This window comes from Tasmannia lanceolata, unplaced genomic scaffold (assembly GCF_043159265.1).
Source record: "Tasmannia lanceolata isolate RefF3 unplaced genomic scaffold, GAP_Taslan_0.1 ptg000019l, whole genome shotgun sequence".
NCBI classification, from domain to species: domain Eukaryota; kingdom Viridiplantae; phylum Streptophyta; class Magnoliopsida; order Canellales; family Winteraceae; genus Tasmannia; species Tasmannia lanceolata.
In genome coordinates this window covers 31,070,366-31,092,681 of record NW_027518696.1, presented here as the reverse complement: position 1 = coordinate 31,092,681, position 22,316 = coordinate 31,070,366, and the positions used below count along the sequence as shown (strand labels likewise).

At 42.3% G+C, this 22,316-nt stretch overlaps 1 protein-coding gene across 1 annotated transcript in view; it reads right to left on the bottom strand.

Annotated features, from left to right (window-relative positions):
• Positions 1–8,180: 8,180 nt before the first annotated feature.
• LOC143852248 (P-loop containing nucleoside triphosphate hydrolases superfamily protein) overlaps positions 8,181–22,316 on the bottom strand; it is a 60,596-nt gene continuing 46,460 nt past the window's right edge. Inside the window, exon 8 of the mRNA XM_077361649.1 lies at positions 8,181–8,652. Within this exon, the coding sequence (XP_077217764.1) occupies positions 8,395–8,652 (258 nt within the window). The 3' untranslated portion in view covers positions 8,181–8,394. The remainder of the gene's footprint in view (positions 8,653–22,316) is intronic.

Genomic DNA, 22,316 nt, shown 5'->3' with positions numbered 1-22,316 from the left:
TTAAAAATCCCTAATCTAGATAAGCCTTATCTTTAAGACTCCTAACTATACAAAGCAAATTTCAAAATAACAAATATCTCAACTAACTTATTTCAGCCAAGGTGGGACCCAAATAAGCACGTAACATTGACCACTTCAGTTTGACCATCCGTTTGAGGATGGTATGCGGAGCTCATATGCAACCGTGAACCCTGGAGTAGAAATATTTCCTGCCAAAACGCACTGAGAAACATAGGGTTGTGATCACTGACGATCGAAACTGGCATACCATGAAGCTTGAAAACATTGTCGAAGAACGCTTGAGCTACTATCGAAGCTGTATATGGATGACTGAGTGCCACAAAGTGAGCATAAACCACCAGGACAAAAATGACGCTCTTGCCAAAAGAAACTTCTAGACCCTCGATAAAGTCCATTGAAAGCTCCATCCAAATTCGAGTGGGGATCTGTAATGGCTGTAATAATCCCGGGGTAGCTATTGTTTCTCCTTTGTTTCCCTGACAAGGCTCACATTCTGAGACAAACCGACGAATATCTCGCCGAAAACCTTTCCAATAGGAGACCCGACTAACATGTTTGAGGGTCTTGAGATATCCAGCATGGCCCCCTGTTGGGCTGCTATGAAACTCCCATAAAATAGCTTCACGCAAGGTAGAAGTCGGGCTTAGGACTAGCCAGCCTTTGTGGCGTAGTTCTTCATCCACTCATGTAAACCCTGGATGTGCACTTGGATTATCTTGTAAATCTACGATAAGTTGTTGCAGCTCCGAGTCCGTCTGCCATTCAGCCTTTACTTGCATTATCCATGATGCCATAGGAGTGGTGATAGCCTGCAACTCACACTGACGTGACAAAGCGACGTGACAAAGCGTCTGCCACCTTATTCTCAATTCCCTTTCTGTAATGTATTTCATAGTCATTGCCGAGCAGTTTAGACAACCACTTATGTTGGGCTGGAGTGCTAATCCGTTGCTCTTGTAAGAACTTTAAGCTATGGTGATCTGTTCGGATCTTGAAATGCCTGCCAATGAGATACGGCCGCCACTTCTGCACTGCATGTACGATAGCAAGCATTTCTTCAGATCCTTAGAATTTCCAAATCAGTTACGACAGTGCAAAAAATTCCGATTTTCAAATCTTTTCTGTGAGACATTATTTGGAAATCAACGTTTGTGGCAACTTCCGTCACTATCGCTGCTCCTCGACGTTGCTCTGACAGCAGCGAGGCATCCCTCCCTCACACACTCTCTCCCTCTCTCTCTCTCTCTTAAAACGTCATCATGAAGACGATTATGTGTTTTGTATACAAAACTCAAATCCAAATCAAAATACAAATGCATGAGGTATCCAAACGGACCCTAAGTTTTATAAGAAAAGTAGTTTCTTTTTTTTCTTCAGAAAATAGAAACTAGGACGAAAGAAAAATCTAACGCAAAAAGAACGACGCAAAAAGCCTCCGAAAGCTCTAGAATTACTCTATCTTCATACCGTGTATTTCCTAGTCTTTTATAGACCTATTGGTGACTTTTCGTATGAAAAAGTACCCCTCATCACCGTTGATCAATGCAGGCTTAATTTTGGTTATTAGATTCATGAGTGTGGTCTAGATCGTCCCTAGATCGCACCCACTCAGATGTCTGATCATCCAAGGACAAATAGTAAAAAAGTTGGACCATGTTCTAACCAGTATCCATTCGTTGGATGACTCCCGATCATCGTTACGTGCTTGATCACTAACATAGGGTCCAGATCAGCTAGATCTTGATCGTCGTCTACCTATCAGCATCTGATCAATATAAATTGTGATGAACGACTAAGATCTCAATCTAAAAAATTCATGTGCCTCTACAATCCTACAAGTCCCCAACTTGCACTGCACGCTTGCTTGGATACCGACGATGGATTCCACCATATGCTATGACCCACTATATGAGCCTCAACTCACGAACTAAAACTCAAAGGTGAGATAGTCTTTATATATCCTCTCCACCTTTTTAAACTTGTAATGTGAGAGTAAACATTAGTCTCCACAAACTTTTGTACAAAAATATTATAGAATTAGAAAACTCATTTTTAAAGGTAAAACATTTTATTTAGGGCAGTGATAAATCGACTCTCCAAATGGATAAGTCGACTCCCCATGTGTCTATCTCTCTCCTCTTTCTCTCTCTAACCTAGAGGAGAGAGAAAGACACATGGGGAGTCGATTTATCAATTTGGGGAGTCGATTTATCACTCCCTTTTATTTATTATACTGACAGTGCAACCATGCTTTGATAATGGGGTGAACTCACCTTGTTTTACATAATTTAAACAGCTTTCAAAGGCTTTTACGATCCCAAAAACGTGTCAACAATCAGTCAAAAAGTATAAAAGAAGCTGAGTAGTCTCCCAATATCAAAACACAGTCGTGTAGATTTGAGTAGCCTTTATTAATTTTGAAAATATTTCCAGGGAAATGATATTTCCCCCCTTTTTGACGGGAAAAACCCCCCTCTTTAACATTATCTGTTAACTTTCAAAGGTAAAGAAAAACGTTAAGTCTTTGTTATGTTCCTAGCCATCAAGTCTTTCCTCACCATTTCTACCCAAGTAATTTTCGGTCTGCCCCTACCTCCTTTTACTCCATCAACTTGGCACGAGTCACTTCTTCTCATTGGAGCATCCAAAGACCTACATTTGATATGCCCAAACCATCCAAAGGCCTACGTTGGATATGTGCAAACCATCTTAGTTATTCTACATATCTAATCAGATATATTTCACACATAATATTTCATCTCTTTGGATACTACATTCAAAGAGCTAACACATGAATTGTCCTCATGTCTATATTTAAGTATCATGATTGCTCTAGAGATTAACAAGGTCTCATGAGCACGACACCACTTCCACACTCAATTAGGTAAGTTCGTCAAAAGTGGCCCTGTAACGCCTATTAAGATTCAATAGTTTAACCTGCCCAATTTCACATTAAAGTACCAAGCACTTATCCTTCTGATGGAAACTTTTAATATTTATAGTGCTTATAATCACTCTATAGGACGTACTTGGACTCATCAAGATTTTATGTATTCCAATGTTGAGCAGAGATTATGCAATTGATGATTATTTCCCCATTAATGTATTATACGTTGACACCTTACTGTAGTCTAGCATTGAAGCTACAAACTCCGTCATGCAAATTGACGTTGAGCCGAGCTGGATGGACCCCATACTGAACAACTTGCACGATGGTTCCCTTCCAGAAGACCATCAAGAAGCCCGGAAACTTGTCACTCAGCCCGCACAATACACAATTAGTGGCAAGAACCAATACCAAAAATCATTCAATTGGCCTTACCTCAGGTGCCTATGGACGGAGGCTGATTACACACTCCAGGAGGTACATGAGGGCATCTGTGGCTAACACTTGGGGGGTAGGGCCCTCGCACAAAAGCTGTTGAGACAAAGATTCTTTTGGCCGACTATCCAAGTTGACGCACAGCGCCTCACTATGAGATGTGAATGCTGTCAAAAGTCCTCAGTTCCTCTCCATCCAGCAATTCTGCTTACACCGATTCACTGCCCTATCCCGTTCGCAATGTGGGGCATGGACATGCTGGGGACATTCAAACCGGTGCCCTGTCGGAAGAAGTTCCTGCTCATGACCATGCTCACCAAGTGGGTCGAAACCGAACCCGTGATCAAGATAACGGAAGAGTGGGTGAAAACCTTCTTCGAAAGAACTATCGTCTACCGCTTTGGTGTCCCAAGAATTCTGGTCACACAACGGGAGACAATTCACCAGAAAAGCTCTCAAGGAGTTCTGCAAGAAACTCTCCATATAAGAGAGGTTTACCTCAATCAGCTATCTGCAGACAAACGCCCAGACCGAGGCTACGAATCGCACGTTTCTCCAAGCCCTAAAGAAGCGTCTAGACAATGCCAAAGGAAAGTGGGTCAAAGAACCGTCAAGTGTCATGTGGGTCTACCGAAAGACTTGCCGGACAGCCACAGGAGAAACACCGTTCCACCTCGTATATAGCACTGAGGCCCTCTTATCGCATGGAGCACCACAACAAAAGGGAAAATGTTGCAGGAGAACCTCGACTTGTTGGAAGTAACCCGGGAGCTTGCGTAGATTCGGATGGCAGCCTACCAGCAAAGGGTCGCGAGATATCACAGCTCCTGCATAAAGAGAGAAGCTTCAAAGTCGGCGATTTCATCCTCCGCTTGGCCCAAGTCCTGGATCCAAGTAATACATGGAAACTCGCACCAACATGGGAAGGACCCTGCCAAGTCAAGGAGATCGTTCACCCGAGAACATATAAGCTGGAGACCCTCGGAGGATACTGATCCCTCGGACCTGGGATGCCCACAATTTGAAGAAGTACTACATGTGATGACACCCAGGGCACTCACACAGAACAGTGCTCCTGCGCACTTAATGACAGCAGCGCCTGACGCTCTAATCTAGGAACCTACTAGTAGTGAAATATCAAGCCTTACTACCCTAAAAAGCATATATTTTCAGGTAGGCAGCATGCGCCTCAGGAGTTACAACCTCCCCGCGAGCCCATGGACGGGGTGAGTGTTTTTAGAGTTATAACCTCAGTGCGAACCCATGGCCTGGTGAGTGTTTTTGGAGTTACATCCTCCCCACAAGCCCATGGCTCGGGGGAGTGTTTTCGGAGTTGTATCCTATTCGTGTGCCCATGGCCCTGGTGAGAGTTATCGGAATCACTACCTCCCCACAATAACACGAGAATAAAGAACAAAATGGAATTTCATTCATACGTCAAAATGTCTACACAAACGAAAGGAGGTTTCGGTTTCCGGCAGGAGGTTTCACTTGCGCGGATCTGCAGGATGTCGAAACTCGGGTCAAAATCATTCACCTGCGCCGTAACGAATTTGAAGCACGAAGCCCAATAGCGAATGGCCTCACGACCCATTGCACTCTTAAATTATCCGGACTGTTTGAATTCTTCAAGGGTCCTCAACTTAACTTCGGCGAGCGAGTGCTCAGCGGCGGTGTCAGCTTCTTTCAACGTTGCCTCAACCTTCTCCCTCTACTCCCTCACCTTTCGCTCCAGCCCCTCATTTGAATTGTCAAATGGGCAACCTCCCCCTTCGCCAAAGTAATATTCTCGGCAGCTTTAACCCTTTCTTCGGCCTCGAGGGCCTTTTCATCAGAATACGCCCTCTTGGCGGCGTCACCCAGCTTTCTCACTAGGGCAACCGGCTTACTCTTCACTTCCTTAACGCTCTTCCACGCCCACTCGGCCTCTGAGAGGACCTCCTAGGACTTCCGATCAGTGTCTTGAGCCTTGTCCTCCGCCGCCTGAATTCGTCCCAGAGCATGTTCTAGCTCTGCCCGTTGCTCCTTGAGGGAGGCCGACCGGTTCAGTGGTCGGGAAACGCACCCCGCACTAACGAGCAACGCCTGAAGGAGAAGAAGTAACTAATCAGAGCAAACATCTAAAGATCATGCAGAAGGGAATTGTTTCAGGATAATGCACCTGAGCCATGAGGGCAGATACCATGTATTTCAGACCGTCATCTATGAGCTGCGTGATCTTCTCCCTATCCCTCGGAAGAGACCCATGCACAAGCATCTCTCCAGAAAGGCTAGGGTCCTTCGGCACAGAATCTCCTATGGTGAGCCTCCAAGCTGGAGAAAACCATTTCTCGGAGCAATGGACATCCTCGGGATGCTCCCCATCCTATTGTTGTTGCCGTCGCGAGGGAGACAGTCTCTCACCCGGCGAGCCACTCACTTCCCAACATGTGCCCATGTCCTCCAGTACCGCGTACACAACCTCCATAGTGGGCACCGGAGTAAAAGAAGCATCAGCAGCGTAAAGCTCCCTCTACCAGCCTCGCCACCTTAGGCTCCCTTATTTTCGGATCAGATGGACCCTTGACTCCTCTTGAGACTCTTCTCTCCTCGTCTTCTCCTTCCTCTCCTCCTTCACCTATGTTGCCTCTATGATCATGCCTTCCCCCCGTTGTCTTTGCAACTGGCTCTCCTCTGGCCACCTCTACAATGGACACTCCCCCGACTGCCCCTGAGAATTCTACGCCGTGATCTTCTCCTACGCATCTCTTCCTCATCTGTCACCTCCTCAAAGAGGGCACCGGATCACCCTCACCTGCACAACGACATCCAGTTAGCATATGGCCATAGACGACTAACAAACAACATTGGGAATAGGCCAAAGTAAAGGCAGCACCTGGCGAACCTCCGTCCGGCTCGTTGGCCTCCATGTCGGCAACAATGGGCTCACCACCCTGAGGAGCGAGGTTGACCTGCTCAGCGTCAAGGGACCCAGCATCAACCGTTGTGGGCCCTGAAGGGTCGAATACCTTCCCACCCTCTTTTGCTTCTTTTTCTTTGGCTTGTGCTTCTTCGCACTCAGTTCCGGGCCTTTTGCTTCCTGCTATGTTCTCCCCTCAGTCGACTCGAATCCGTCGTCCGGTCCGAACCTTTTCTCACTCAGACCGGCTGGCCAGAGCCCTCTCGGCCTGAAACTTATCTATATCAACCGGACCTTTCCCCGCGAGATAATCTGCTATCCTTGTAAATGTTGGAAACCTCTAGGAAGAATTGATGAAGGGAAAATCAAAATCCATCCATGAGCATGCCTTTATATACGGCCAAACCGTAGCTTTCCTCACACGCCCACCTTCGAGGCCCCGGAATGCGGAACTCGACCAAGTCCGATAGATGAAAGAGCCCCCTCCACCTCACAGGACCATTCAGCCCCAATAGAGACTTCTTACTAAAGCCCGCAAGTTTGTCGGAATTCATTTTTTCCGCCTTCGAATTCTTGATCTTCGCTGGATGCAACAGGCCACTCGGTACGTGGTCCCGAACTAATGTGGGAGAGGCCACACGCAGCACGAGACATATTGGCATCCCAGACTCGGAGAGGCTACCTGCTGGGTGGGTCGGTGGGTGTGTGTGTGGGGTGTGTCGCCAACCTTGGGTTGGACCTGAGATCCCTCTCAGATACCGACTCTGAAGTTCCAGACATGCCCGACACCATGATGAAAAGATGAAAGCCTCGGAGTGAGAAACTCACCGGCTGGCGAGAATTAAAGCAGGGGAATATCTAGAGCCTCGCCAAAAAAGCACTCAGAGCAATGAAAGACCAACAACAACAGGAACAAAGGCGGAAATGAAAAGATGAAGCAAGGGAGCCCCATTTATAAACCCCACCCAATGGACTCGACGGACTGGATCGAGTCACTTCACGCCCGCCCTTCCGATTGATGACATGTGGACCCCATTTATTTCCACCATCACGGTGCGCCATCAATACTAGAAGTTGTACCTCCCTTACACAAATATCAAGGCACGGATTCTTACGTAACACATGCATGCACATTCTTTACGGACCCCAAATCCCCAAAAATCCGTCCGCCACCGTAAACAACAATAACAGAAGTTAAAGCGTCTCCTACACACTCCCTCGTGGATCCCCCAGCGAGCGTGACCTGCAGGTGGAAAGGACGAATGGGCAGCTACTACATCCGGCCGGCTGTTGTTTAGAGGCACTTCCCAATTTGTGAAGTCTACTTCAACCCACCACAGCTCGAAGAAGTAGGGGGCATATGTGGGGTAAAATCGAGCGGCCGGCCAGATGGTGACACATGGCACCAAATCCGCAGAAGCACACAACCCCTAGACTCCCATACACAAAGAGATATCCTTGATATTGAGACCCTAGCACCTGGCCCCGTCATGCCTGCAAATGAGTGTTGCCACATCGCCATCAAATCATGCCCTGGAACAAGGAACCTCCATCTATAAAAGGGAACCCTCCACTCCAAGCCCAAGGCAAGGCACAAACTTCGGTGCTAAGTTCCCATTTTGTTCGCCTCCTATCTGACTTGAGTGTTGAAGGGTTCCCCAGAGTTTGGAACTCTGAGTGTCCCTAACCATTTGTCTATGAGAGCAGGTCACAAGTTAGAGCAACCTTCCTGCCGTCGAGACCAAATGAAAGGTAGGACTCAGTGCATCCCAAACCTTCGTGCGCTCCGCCGAATTTGAGCAGCAACAGAAGTTTCAAACATTGGCTTAACAACATTATACCAAGTGTACTGCAATCTTGAATCTACATTTCTGTCCTATAGACACACAAGAGATTTTAACTGCCTTTTCATCATCTGGAAGTCTATCCACTAGGATCTGAAACGAAGAAAGAACGCTTCTTTTATTATTGTGTTTATTCGAGTTAAAATAGGTTAAACAAGTAGTGACTATAAAATTCAAACTCAACATACATAGGAAATTCTCAACAAAAAAACTACTAACGAGTTGAGAGATTATACCATCCTTTTGCCAATGTGAATTCTAGGTCACTGAAGAAATTCCATATTTACATTGTATGAGAAAACAGAATTTCACGGCTTAGAATTGGAGGCATTTGGGACATTGTCCAACGTGAAAGGGCCAAGCTTACCCATCCTAAATAGAGTAAGTAACTTCTTTGAGACCATGGTACGAGCCTCGGCACCCACCTTGTGTGGTATCTTGAATGCTTTTTGTAGTGCTACAAACTGCTTCTCGATAAGAATCTCTAACTCGCTCTCATCCTTCAAATCGCCCTCAAATTCTGAGAATGTGACATAGAGCGCCTTCTGGACTTCTGTCACAAGATCCTGTTGTAGACAAACAAATCCAATATATATTCAAGACCAGTTCTTTTTTTCTTTAAAAAATTATTTTTTTGTTTTGAATGAGAACAGTGATAATTTATTGATAAAAATGAGAGGTATGGGATTGAGCTGATCGAGCAACCAAATTTAACAAACTATATATTTGGGTATGCTAGATATGAAAGATCAAGAGAGAAATTGTTCAATCATTGCTTGTTCAGATCTGCCACTGGAACTCATGTTATGCATAAGCTGTTCCATATCTCTATTAATAGTTTCCAGGCATGCATGATAAAATGAAGAGAAGGATATGAACTTTAAAGAAAATTAATAACAGACCTGTGAGATAGAGAGATTAAGTGCTTGGGAAGAATGTGCAAGAGTCCATATTTTATAGACTTATAGTGTGTTTCGAGAAGATATCTAGGGTGGTGAGGAAATTCACTCTTTCTATATGGTATTTATTACATCTAAAATAACCAAGCAGGCAGTTGAGACTTCAACTAGGGAGTGTAATTCCACAGGATAGATGAATATGTTTTTGCCAAATTTATCAAACAGCCTATGTAAGACGGCAGCAAACAGTCTGTCCCTGATATAGGAATCTAAAAATTAGAGAAAGACAATATAGAAAAAACCACATATTCTATATGCGTAATTTTCCTCATCTTAGGCTCCACAAAACACTTGGAAGATAAGATAGGGTGTGTGATCTCTCTCGAAATCTTATTACGTCTTCAGATGGTAAAATATTGCAGTGCTTTTTTGACCCTGCAAGTCATACAGATTAAGAGTGCCAATGGAATTTGTGTCCCACAAATCATTCCATTGTAAACAATGCCACGTGCAATAAGAGAATGAGCAACATGATGCACCTCATAAAATAATAAGCTGAAGTATAAAACATAAAGATTGGCATGATGATGTTTTCCATTTCGCAGATACAATGCTTTCAGATGCTTCCAAATACATTGGAGCACGATTACTATCTCCATGAAACACAGATTTGGCAACATGGCTCATGATGTTCAGAGTTACTAAGCAGCAAGATTCCCTTTAAATAAGTTTGATTACAAATGCATGACTAGACCGTAATTGGTGCCTTCAACGTCGGAGCACGATTACTATCTCCATGAAACAAAGATTGGCAACATGGCTCATGATGTTCAGAGTTACTAAGCAGCAAGATTCCCTTTAAATAAGTTTGATTACAAATGCATGACTAGACTGTAATTGGTGCCTTCAACGAAATCATAAGCCTTAAAACTGTTTGGATCACTTCAATAGATGGCAAAAGGAAAGCGATAGGGGTTGCATGCCTAGTATAACTATTAATTAACATAACTAGGAAATGTGAAATAAATAGTATAGACTATAGATCCTATCAGAGAACATCAGCAAATATGAACATTTGTCTAAATGTATGGTATCCATCAGCTGCTCATAAAATACATTCAAGATCAATAGATATGCCCATAGCCAACAAACTTCTATTTGACGTATTTTGTTGGTAATCATCAACGCACAATTCATAAAAAGAAATCTATAGCAAAACATTCAGTAATCTATAGCAAAACATTCAGTTTTAGTCACAAAATAAAAAAGAAGAAATGACAAAATAATGTAAAAACAAGAAAGATGGGCAAGTGTTGAAGCAGGTGAAAGGTAGCAAACAAAGAAAAGGAAGAGACAAAACAATAGATATTGAAAAAAATTGTTGCTAGGCTAGAAGAAGCATGAAAGAGAATTAGGGAATCAAACTTCGGTTTCGTTCCGGACTTCAGTCCCCACAAAAGTGGAAGTACTACACAAAAGAAAAGAAAAGGGCAGTAGATGATAATGAGAAAGGGTGCCGCCGCGTCTGGACGGGCGGGCGGAATGGATGAGCGAAAGGTGCCATGCCCTACCCTGCCCTAACTGAGATGGGAGTGGGGGTGGGGAATATCCCGAGTCTCATGTAAGACAACTAAATGCACCTTGAGGTGCATCCGAGGAATTGGGGGACCTTCTCGAGCACAGGATAAGCTTTAAGAATGTCTATGAAAATCTTATAGAAATCATGGAAGTTTATGGAAGTCCATGTAAATGATGGAAATTTAAAACTTTAAAACATGCTATAATAAGCACTAATACACACTTAGAAATCATCAAATAAGCAAGACAACCATCTATAATTATTTAAAAATATCAAACACCTACTTACATGCACTGCCGCACATGTTTGAAACAGTAAGGTTCATTCTAGACAGATACTTCAGGTGTTTTGAAAGCTGGCGATTGTGTCATTTCTTTCACTATTCAACTTACTCATTTTATTAATGGAATGAGATTAGTGGGGTGTTTTTTGTTATGGAGGTGCATATAAGGAATCAAACTTCGGACCTCAGTTTGGAATTCGGAATTCAGTCCCCACAAATGTCAACACAAGTAAATGAAGTTTAAAACCACGAAGAGAAGAAGAAATGATACCTGAGATTGGTTACCATCCAATGAGCATCTTTGTTTATATCTCAGGTTCTAGCATGAAACCCAACAAAACTGACAACCTATGCAAGATTTAAGCCATGTACCTTTCTTTCTACCAATCAGACTGATAAGATTTCTGTCTCCAACTTTAAATTTTCTAATCGCATCATGTTTTTCCACGATGGGAGAGCAAGAGCATCTTAAAATCTTTCTGGCACACAAAGGCAAAGCTAACAAGTGACGAATACAAGAGGTGCATGGAACATAACATTTAATTTTATAGGAGCGTCAAGTCTAAATACATTTAGTTTTTTTTTTAAATTGACATATTTCATTAATATTAAGATAGCAATCGGGACTAGTGGTCCCATCCTGCGATACAAAATATTAAAGTGAACTGAACCAACATGCCGGTATCTGTCCAAAGGAGATAATCTAAGCAGCACCCTGATGCCTATACAGTATACAACCACTGTCCAGATCTTTCTTTCAGTTACATTTTTTAGAAAAAAACCAAAATTATATTTCCCCAAGAAGACCCTCCCAAATATTCTACTACCCAAAAAGTCGTAATATTCCCTTGCCATCTTTACATTTCCTCCAACCAGTCATACATTAAGTTCCAGTTTTCAAAAAAACCGTTTATCAAGACCCATTTTAAACGAAACTTTCAAATTAACCCTGGCACGTACCAATCAAGCACAGTCGCTCAATTCCACCATTAGAATTCCAATGTCCAATTCCAGTTCCATATCCTCGAGAAAGAAATCTGAGGCAAACTGTGGATAGGGGACCTCTTCCACTGGATTCATCCGGATTGCTAAGAGTTCAGAAATCTTTCGGATGCACAGGGTTTGCTTCGCTTCCCATTCAACCCTTCTCATGTTGTTCGCAAACTCCAAGCAACCTCGGAAGAAGGGAAGCTTATAAACCGGAATATAGACGTCCTTAACATTATAAGTCCCTGTTAAAGGGAAAAAAAAATTTTGAAAATTGACATTTTTATTGATACTATGGAAATTACATTGGGGACCAGCGGTCCCAAGTTGCAATACATAGAATCAATTAAGGGTGATCAGGAGCATACTCCTAGACCAATTAAAACCAAAGAAGAAAATCTACTAATTCATCAGCTACAGTGAGTATTAAAGGAAAATATTCCTCGGCAATCATCCTATAATCCTCCTGAAATTATTTCCATTGCTGCTTAATTACTCTCTTAACTTGCTCCAAGATGGTAAGAGCTTCCACCGAAGCTTTTGCCCTATTGTATTTCAAGTTGCGAACATACCGGCGATGTTGAAACCACTCGGAGCAGTCCGGGAGCTCTCTTTGAAGCCTCTTGTAAGAACGAGAATCAAATTAGCTATATATACATCATTAAAACCTATCTAAAGAAGCTTTTGAACCATTTTGAAAGATCAAATCCTATCTTTTTTAGCTTAAACTTTTCTATCAAAAGCTAAACCTCTTTGAGCTTGTATTTTCACATCTTATCAAGAGGTTTCACATCTTATCAAGAGGAACTCCATAGGCTTTACATTTGTATCTTTCTTTGGAGTGATTGTGAGCTATCAAAGTTGTAATCCGCCTATCAAGAGGCATTGAGAGTTTTCTTTTTATTTTCTTCTTCATAGAGGGTCTCCGATTCTGCCCGGTAACAAATGTGACTCCATTGTATTTGAGGGTCTCCGATTCGACCCGATAAGAAAGGTGAATCGTTGTAAGAGGGTGTGTCCCCTTGCAAGGCTTCGTGCAGAAAGGGTTTGTCCCCTTTGGAGTGGAGAAGGAGTTTGTACGGCTTGGAGGTTTGCCATTGAAGAACCTCATTTTTAGTGGAGAATCCCAAGGAGATAAACTTGGAAGAGTGGAGTAGGTCTTGTGATAGACCGAACCACTATAAATCTTGTGTTCCTTATGGATGACTCTTTTTCTCCCTCTTCTCTTGCGCATGTGGTGAATGGTAATTTATAACTCTAACCTGTTTTTATGTTTTAAATTGAACAAGGGGTTAGTGAATGCATGATAAAGTAATCTATAAACCCTAGCTTTCGTTATCATGTTTATTTGAACAAAGGTTAGACTATTAGTGCTTATGGATTAACTTTTAAACTTCCACCTAATCAAGCCTAAAAAATTTAATTGACCAATTCACCCCCCCCCCTCTTGGTTTGTCACACTTGCATTTCACTTACCAACTTCTCCAAAAGCTTAAGCTGTTGGAGAAAGGCGTCATTTATCTTTTATACTTTAACGATTGGTTCTTTATTGGTTACTATTGGTGGTTGTTTGTTTGCGCTACCGTACCATACTCACAGATTCAGGATACTGAGATTCACTTTGGGGTTCGATATGGCTATGCCTTTCACATCTTCTACAGCATCTGGTTCGTTTCATGTGACTTCTATGGCATCCATCAAGCTTGATGGTTCAGACTATCCCGCCTGGAGCCGATCAGTTCAGTTGTATCTCCGTCAGCAAGGCAAGTTGAGTTTTATTACATCGGACTTCCCCAATCCGAAGGATGCCTCTTACGACAAGTGGAGTCAGGAGGATGCTGATGCAGGTGCATCATCATATCTTGAAGATCAACGGTCAAGATCATCATAAACTTGAACGGACCGCCCGGATCACACAGATCGGAAGATACTAGACGGCACCCAAATCAACAGTCCACATTGATTACTACGAATCCTATTTAGTTTGTTTTTAATTAGGATTTACTTAAATTTTTTTTTAGAAATTTCTCTTTAGTTGACGTCCAAAAGGAGATTGAGTTGAGAAATTTTAGGAGTTTTACTTTTGGTTGGATTTTCTTTGATTAAATTAGGAAGTAGTAGAGAAACTTTAGGATTTTAAAATTGGGTTTTCATTGTTCAACGTCCAAAGTAGAGAAGATATTCTACGGATTTCTTTTATTTCTTAATTATAGCTGGATTAGGATAGAAGTTAGAGTTTATTTAGGATTCTTCTTCATTTTGGCCATAGAAAGTCTATAAAAGGCCATCCATTGTAAACGTTTGGGAAGCTTTTCATGAATAAAAATTTAGTTTTGTTGCCTCGGATTCGTCCCGTTGCGGGAATCGTTGCCGAAAAAGTCAAGCAATCTGCTGCTTGCTTGTTGTTGCCGTCTACGCAAGCCACTTGCTGCTTGCCATCGTCACCAAAATCCCTGTAAGCCCAATGGTTCCCACCCTTGGCATCTCATTCTTGTTTTGACGATTCCAATCTCAAGTGATTTTGTATCACTAATGAGTTTGATTGTCTTTAGTTGTAGATCTCATTTGTTTGCTTTCAAGGAAGCTTGGATCGAAGCCTAGAAGCTTAATTAGAAAGCATTTGAAGTGCCAAAGCTTGGAAGATCCAAGAAGTGAAGTTGACTTGAAGCCTTGAAGTTCAAGAGAAGATTAAAGTGCTTTTCAAGTCTTTTAGAATGTATTCTCCTCTCCTTTGTTTTTAGAGTTGTCAAAGGCAATTAACCATGTTTAAAATAAACTTGAAATTGTATTTGAAATCATAGGACTAAAGCCCAAAGCCCCTGAACTTTATATGTTAAAATGGAATTTAGCACAGGGCCAGTTGACCGGAGTTCCCCAGGCGACCGCGGCAAGTTAGCTGGAATTCCAGCACTTGTCGAAAAATAGCGGGCCGGTCGACCAGAGCTTCCCAGGCGACCACGGAGGTGTTTCTGAAAACCCAGAAACACTCCAGCATGGTCTGGCCAGTCGACCTCTATAGGTCCGGTCTATCGCGGAAAGGTTTTTGAGCTAAAATTTTAAATCAACAGGTAGCCCTCGTCAGGCGACCGTCATTGGGTTGGTCGACCTCGACGGTTTGGAATTTGAAATTAAAAAGGTTTGCACGATAGGGGCGGACGACCGCTGTGGCTTGGTCGACCGCGCCGGACTGGCAAAAGAGCCGTTGGGACAGCGAGGCTTGACATTTTCAACCCAGATTATTACAGTTTTACCCCCAAAAGGTCATATTTTCAAATGGGCTATATATACACGATCCAAACCTTTCTTAAACATCTTTTTGCATTATCGTAAACATCTACAAAATCAAATCAAAGTGTTTTAGTGCCTCTCTCATCTCTAAGCAAGGAAGTGGATTTAGGCTTATATTTGTACATCTTTCCTCCATCCTTTGTAACCCTTTTGAAGGGATTTTTATTTTCTTTATTCAAAGAATATCTTTGTAATTTGGCGAGTGAGAAGAGACGCGTAGCCATCTCAAGAGTGAGTGTTGGAGACGCGGAGCTTTCTCCAGTTTCTGGCGAGTCTTGCGAGGCGTAGTCGAATCATCTTTGTAATTGGATTGATTCCCCGCCATCAAGGGAATCCATAATGAAATCATCAAGAAGTCTTGGTGGAGTGGAGTAGGTCCTTGGTAGTGACCGAACCACTATAAATCTCGGGTGCACTCTTTCTATCTCTCTATCCTCTTTGTGCATTTGCGATTTGTTTTCATTTGTGTGCTTAAAGATTTTAAGTTGCCATTGTTTTTAGTTCCCGCATTTTATTTGGCAAAAGTTTTTAAAACCCAATTCACCCCCCCCCTCTTGGGTTGCGATCACCCCAGGGATTTCAATCCCTATTCAAAGCCACTTTGAATATCAGCCCATAAATCCCCTAAAATCGCTATCCGCCCCAGCGTTATTTGCTATCAGAGCGTCAATCCGTTGCGTCGACCCTGCGTTATTTGGTATCAGAGCCCAGGAAAATAAGAATTCTATCCTCTTGTAATCTTGGGTTAGAAAAGTAAGATCTGTCACCATGTCTCCATCACGAGCAGATCTAATCGCCGAGATGTTGAAAATTATAAGTGAGACGTAAGAACAACAACGAATTCGCAATGAACGACTCCAAGCTCAGATCAATGCTCTCACCGAGCAAATCAAGGCGAGTAGTGATGGATTAGTCCGGCGTGTTGAGGAACATGTTTGAGTGAAACAGTGTCTCCAATCATCGTTGAAGATCCACAGACGCCAGACGAACACCTTGAGGAAGATAAAATTCAAAAAGAAGATCCATCGAAAATAGATGAATCTCATGAAAATGACCATGAATCGATTGAAAGCGAGCTCAAAGTCATTGATGTTGATCAAAGTGAAAGCTACTTTCTGCCTTTGCCACCACAATTCGGAGACTACATCAAGGGCCTACTTTCTGATCGAATCAAATCCCACCGCCAGTCGAAGCATGCTAGAATAATTGCCCGGTGGAAGTATCTAATTCGTTGGAAAGGCCTCCAATTTGAAGTTGGAGCGAAACACGGAACGGATTTGACCGAATCAATTGGTACTCCAAAGTCCAAACGCCGACATAATCCTTAGTCGAACTAGTGGTGAGTTCTTTTCAAGAAAGGGGGTCTGATGCAGGTGCATCATCATATCTTGAAGATCAACGGTCAAGATCGTCATAAACTTGAACAGAGCAACCGGATCCCACAAATCGGAAGATATTAGACGGCACCCAAATCAACGATCCATGTTGATTACTACGAATCCAATTTAGTTTGTTTTTAATTAAGATTTACTTAAATATTTTTTAGAAATTTCTCTTTAGTTGACGTCCAAAAGGAGATTGAGTTGAGAGAATTTAGGAGTTTTACTTTTGGTAGGATTTTCTTTGAGTAAAATTAGGAAGTAGTAGAGAAACTTTAGGATTTTAAAATTGGGTTTTCATTGTTCAACGTCCAAAGTAGAGGAGATATTCTAGTGATTTCTTATATTTCTTAATTATAGTTGGATTAGGATAGAAGTTAGAGTTTATTTAGGATTCTTCTTTATTTTGGCCATAGAAAGTCTATAAAAGGCCATCCATTGTAAACGTTTGGGAAGCTTTTGATGAATAAAAATTTATTTTGTTGCCTAGACTTTGTCCCGTTGCAGGAATCGTTGCCGGAAAAGTTTAGCCATCTGCTGCTTGCTTGGTGTTGCCGTCTACGCAAGCCAGCTGCTGCTTGCTATCGTCACCAAAATCCCTATTCAAAGCCACTTTGAATATCAGCCCTTAAATCCCCTAAAATCGCTATCCGCCCCCGCGTTATTAGTATCAGAGCGTCAATCCGTTGAGTCGACCCTGCGTTAGATGCCCAGCTTTAGCCACTCTTATGCCAAAGTATGGATCCGAAGATTGCTAGTCGTATGTTGTTTCTAAATACCTCTCCCACAGTTTGGTTACGTGCAGACTCTACTCCGGGACTAACAATCTCACTCGGACCTGTGATGTTTACACTGACTCCTTCAGTGTGAAGCGAGGTGAAATATCTGTTTCTGAGTATTATTCTGATTTTGTTAGCTTATGTGAGCAGATGTCTATCATCCTCTAGAAAAATGAGATGTGTTGTTCGTTTTTTAGATGGACTTGGTCGAGATTTTATGCCTATTCATCAGCAAATCCTAGGCCTTACTACATTGCCGGACATGGATGAGGTTTTCTCTCGGGTTCAACGAGCATTGCGTGTTAATCCTCAGAATGATATGATTGGTGAGTAGTCTGCCCTTGCCATTCAGTCCGGTAACAGTCAAGGAACTTGCGGTCACGGTCGTGGTCGCAGAGGTTATGGTCGAGGTTCTGGCCGTGATTCCTGGGGAGGCAATACCACTGGTGGTTGTGGATCCCGTTATTGTTTCCATTGTGATATGGAGGGTCATACTGTTGATTTCTGTTATGATTTACATCCAGAGTTGCGACCATTTATGTTGCACATCATGTTTCAGGGACTTTTATAGAGACTCCCAATGCCATCTCTACTGATTCTTCGGAAACCCTAGTGGTCTCTTGCACTGAATACGAGTCTCTTCAATGCCCACAAGAAAAAGGGAAACAACCAGCTGTAACTCTTCCGACAGAAGGTAGCACCCCATTCTGCTCTCAATCATTCTAGTTCATAGCACATTGACTCTGGAGCGTCACATCATATGATTGGTAACAGTAGCCTCCTTAGAACCTTTAACCTAACTCCTCTTCTACATTAGTTATTTTGGCTAATGGGGCCAAGTGCCCCATTTTTAGTACAGAAGACGCTTCTGTTAGTTCTCATTTATCACTTTCCTGTATTTTACGTGTACCAAGTTTTACGTGTAACCTTCTTTCTGTTAGTCAACTTACTCGTCGTCTTAACTGTTCGGTGACGTTCTTTCCTTCTTTTTCTTTTCAGGATCTGGCGACTGGGAGGAGGATTGGTTCAGGATGTGAAGTGGATCGTCATTACTACCTTGACAATGATTCTCCACCTATTGCGCTGAGTACTTCGGTTGATTCAATCATGTGGCACAACCATCTTGGTCACCCTCCAACTTATCGTCTACAGTATTCTTTGATTGTGTATGGCCTATTAGTTAGGTTTAGTGTGAGTCTTGTTAGTATGGAAAACACCATCGTGTTTCCTATAAAAGATCGTTCTGAAGTTTTTAATATATTTCACTCTTTTTATGCCGAAATCTCTAATCAATACTCATGTTCTATTAAATGTTTGCGCACAGATAATGCATGTGAATATTTCTCTGTTTCTAATGGTTTTTAGGAGTTTTTATTTTCTCATGGTATTATTCATCAGTAGTCTTGTGCCCATACCTCTCAGCAAAATAGTGTTACAGAGAGAAAAATTCGATATCTTGTAGACATAGCTAGGACTCTTCTTTATCATATGCATGTTCCTAAATCCTATTAGGCAGAAACAGTTCTCGCATCCTTTTTCCTGGCGAGCCACCTTCCGTCATCTGTTCTCGAGAATCGGTCGCCTTTCTCTGTCATGCATCCATCTGGGACTCCATTTCCCTTACTTCCACGAGTGTTTGGGTGCACATGCTTTGTTCATGATCTTACCCCTAGACCAGATAAATTAGAATCTCGAGCGAATAAATATATTTTTCTGGGCTATTCTTGCACTCAATAGGGCTATGGTGTTATAGTCTTCAGCTTTGTCGTGATTATTGTTCTGCTGATGTTTCTTTTTTCGAGGATAAGCCTTATTATACTAGATCTATTTCTACACACATTCCAGATCCTGAGGTTCCATTACCTGTCCCAATGTCCCAGTTCCTATCTCAGTACGGAGTTCATCACCTGTGTCGTTCAACCCAAACACCTCAGCAGGTTTATTCTCGACGCCCTCAGCAACCTGCAGGTCCAGATGCCACTTCATGTCCTCCAGCTCCCTCACAGTTCGATGGGCCACCCATTGCTCTTGAGGTAAGTGATTATCCTGTTGATCTCCGATTGCATCTTGTACCCGATCTCGTACCAGTCATCATTTATCTGATGTAGTTTTTTATGCTCATATGTTGCCTTCTTATAGTTCTTTTTTGTCGAGCTTTGTCTAATCTAGGTTGGAGAGCGGCTATGAATCAGAGATGGGGGCTATGAAGGAAAATCACACATGGTAGTTGGTCACTCTTCCACCAGGAGCTCAGGCAGTTGGCTGTAAGCATAGTTATAAATTTCGTTCCGTTCCGGTCGGAATGGACCGGAATTCCGGAACGGAATGGCCATATATACCGTTCCGGTCGGAATTCCACCGGAATCCGAAATTCCAGACGAAACAGGCGGAATTTGCTGTTTCGTCCGGAAATTCACAATTCCTGTTTTTTTTGTCTTCCTGTTTCTTCTTCTCGCTGTTCCTGCTTCCTGGTCCTACTTCATGGTTCTATAAGTAAATGTCTTTACTATTTTATTGTCAATTTACTTAAGATTTACATGTAAATAAGGGACTACCGCCATTTGGATCTATTAAAAATAGTTTCAAGACCCAACTCTAAACGGATAAAAAGTCAACTTTCTAGTTATAGTACAAAATGCGAAAAAATGGGTCGGGTCAAAATCCTAACTTCCAAACGATGGGGTATTTTTCTAATTTTAAAAATTCATAAAATCTCCAAACATTATTAAACCCCAAAAGTCCGGTAAAAAAAGTCTCATAATTTGGTCTCTAAAAATTGTTCATCTTGTCAGGCACTGGTCAACGCACTGGTCAACACACTGGTCAACATGCTGGTCAACACAGGCTCTTCAGCTGATAGTGATTTCCCTTTAATTAAATGTTGGATCGTCTACATATTTTGTTCAATTAATTGTTTCTTCTATTTTTCTATTGATTTTTTATTTTTTGGGATTTTTCTTATATTTTTTAATTTTTTTTGTGTGACCGAAAAGTTTCGACCGGAATGCACCGGAATGATCGAAATTCCGTTTCGGTGGCCAAAACGAAATGGCCACTGAAACGGAATTTACAACTATGGCTGTAAGTGGGTATTCACAGTGAAATACCGGCATGATGGGATAGTAGAACGACTGGAGGCTCGATTGGTTGCAAAGGGATATACACAGACATATAGCATTGATTACACGGACACATTCTCTCCTGTGGCAAAGATTCCTTCCATCAGAGTTTTGTTATCCTTTGCAGTCACCAGCTCCTAGCCTCTCTATCAATTGGATGTCAAGAATGCCTTCTTGCATGGTGATATGCAGGAAGAAGTATATATGGAGCAACCTCTTGGGTTTGTTGCTGATGGGGAGATGAAGAATGTTGTCTGCAAGTTACAAAAGGCAATATATGGTCTTAAGCAATCTCCTTGTGCTTGGTTTGGCAGATTTAGTGAGGCAATGATACGTTTTGGGATGAAACAGTGTATTGTAGATCATTCAGTGTTCAGTTCTCAAGGCAAAGATGGTAGGATCTTTCTGATTGTATATGTTGATGATATCATCATTACATGGAGTGACAGTGTAGGGATAAAAAGGCTAAAAGACTTTCTTCAGAAGGAACTCTGCACCAAAAATCTTGGCCGTCTGAGATACTTTATAAGGATAGAGGTAGCATATTCTCGTAGAGGGCTATCCCTCTCACAAAGAAAATATGCACTTGATATATTGGAGGAGACTAGTCTTCTGGGAGCAAAACCAGCTAATACTCCCATGAACCCAAATGTCAAGTTTTCACCTGATCAGGGGGAGTTACTAAAGGATCCAAGCAGATACAGACTTTTAGTTGGGAGGCTGACTTATCTTACTGTCACACTCTAGGATATCGCTTATGCGGTTGGTGTGGCTAATCAGTATATGAGTGCACCACAGACACCTCATTGGTCGGCAATTATTCAGATAGTCAAATACCTGAAGAAAGCTCCTAGTAAAGCACTCCTCTTCAGAAAACATAATCACATGAGGATTGAGAGATGTTCAGATGCAGACTGGGCAAGATCTCCTTCAGACAAGAGGTTCACAAATGGCTATTGTACATTTATTAGAGTTAACTTAGTGTCTTGGAAGAGCAAGAAGCAGGAAGTTGTATTAAGGTCAAATGAAGAGCTGAGTACAGAGTCATGACCCTATACTGGTTGCGAGTTGATTTGGTTGAGGTCATTCATGTCAGAGATTGGGCTACCTTACTCGTCACAGGTGTCACTCCATTGCGACAATAAGTCCACCATTCATATAGCCATGAATCCAGTCTTTCATAGCGGACAAAACACATAAAGGTGGATTGCCATTTTATTCATCATCGGATTAAAGGAGATTTGTACAGTGTTTACAAGATCAAATGATCGACTAACGGACATGTTTACAAAACCATGAGCAGGGCTAGGTTGAGTGATTTTTGTAACAAGCTGGGAATGTATGATATACATACTCCAGCTTTAGGGAGATTGTTGAATATGAGTGTGTGTATATGCGCGTCCCCTGTTTAGGGGTATTTATGTCTTCCCATATGTATTCACGCATATATCTTTCGGAGGGAGGATTCGCCGTCCGATCATTCTTCCATCAGTTGTGCAACGAGGAAGGGGTTGATGCCAGTCGGAAACACATATGGGGCCAATCAATCCCGCCAAGAATCTCAGCATTTGCTTGGACAGTGTCGCACAGATGCATAAATAGCGACAAAAGGCTGAAGCAGCAATGCTTTCATCTAGCAAGCAAATGCGTATTATGCGGTGCTGCTGAGGAGACAATCGATCACCTCTTTATTCATTGCCCGTTCACTAACAGAATATGGAATAGCATGTTTAGATCATTCGAGATTCAATGGGTAATGCAGGAACAAATATCTGATGTAATCCTACATTGGCGTCAGGCATTTCACGAGTGTCTACGCGAAGCATTATGGAGTTCCCTACCATATGCAATTACATGGGTTATCTTGAAGGAACGGAACAATAAAATATTCATGGATAAAGTTCGTCATTGGAAGCA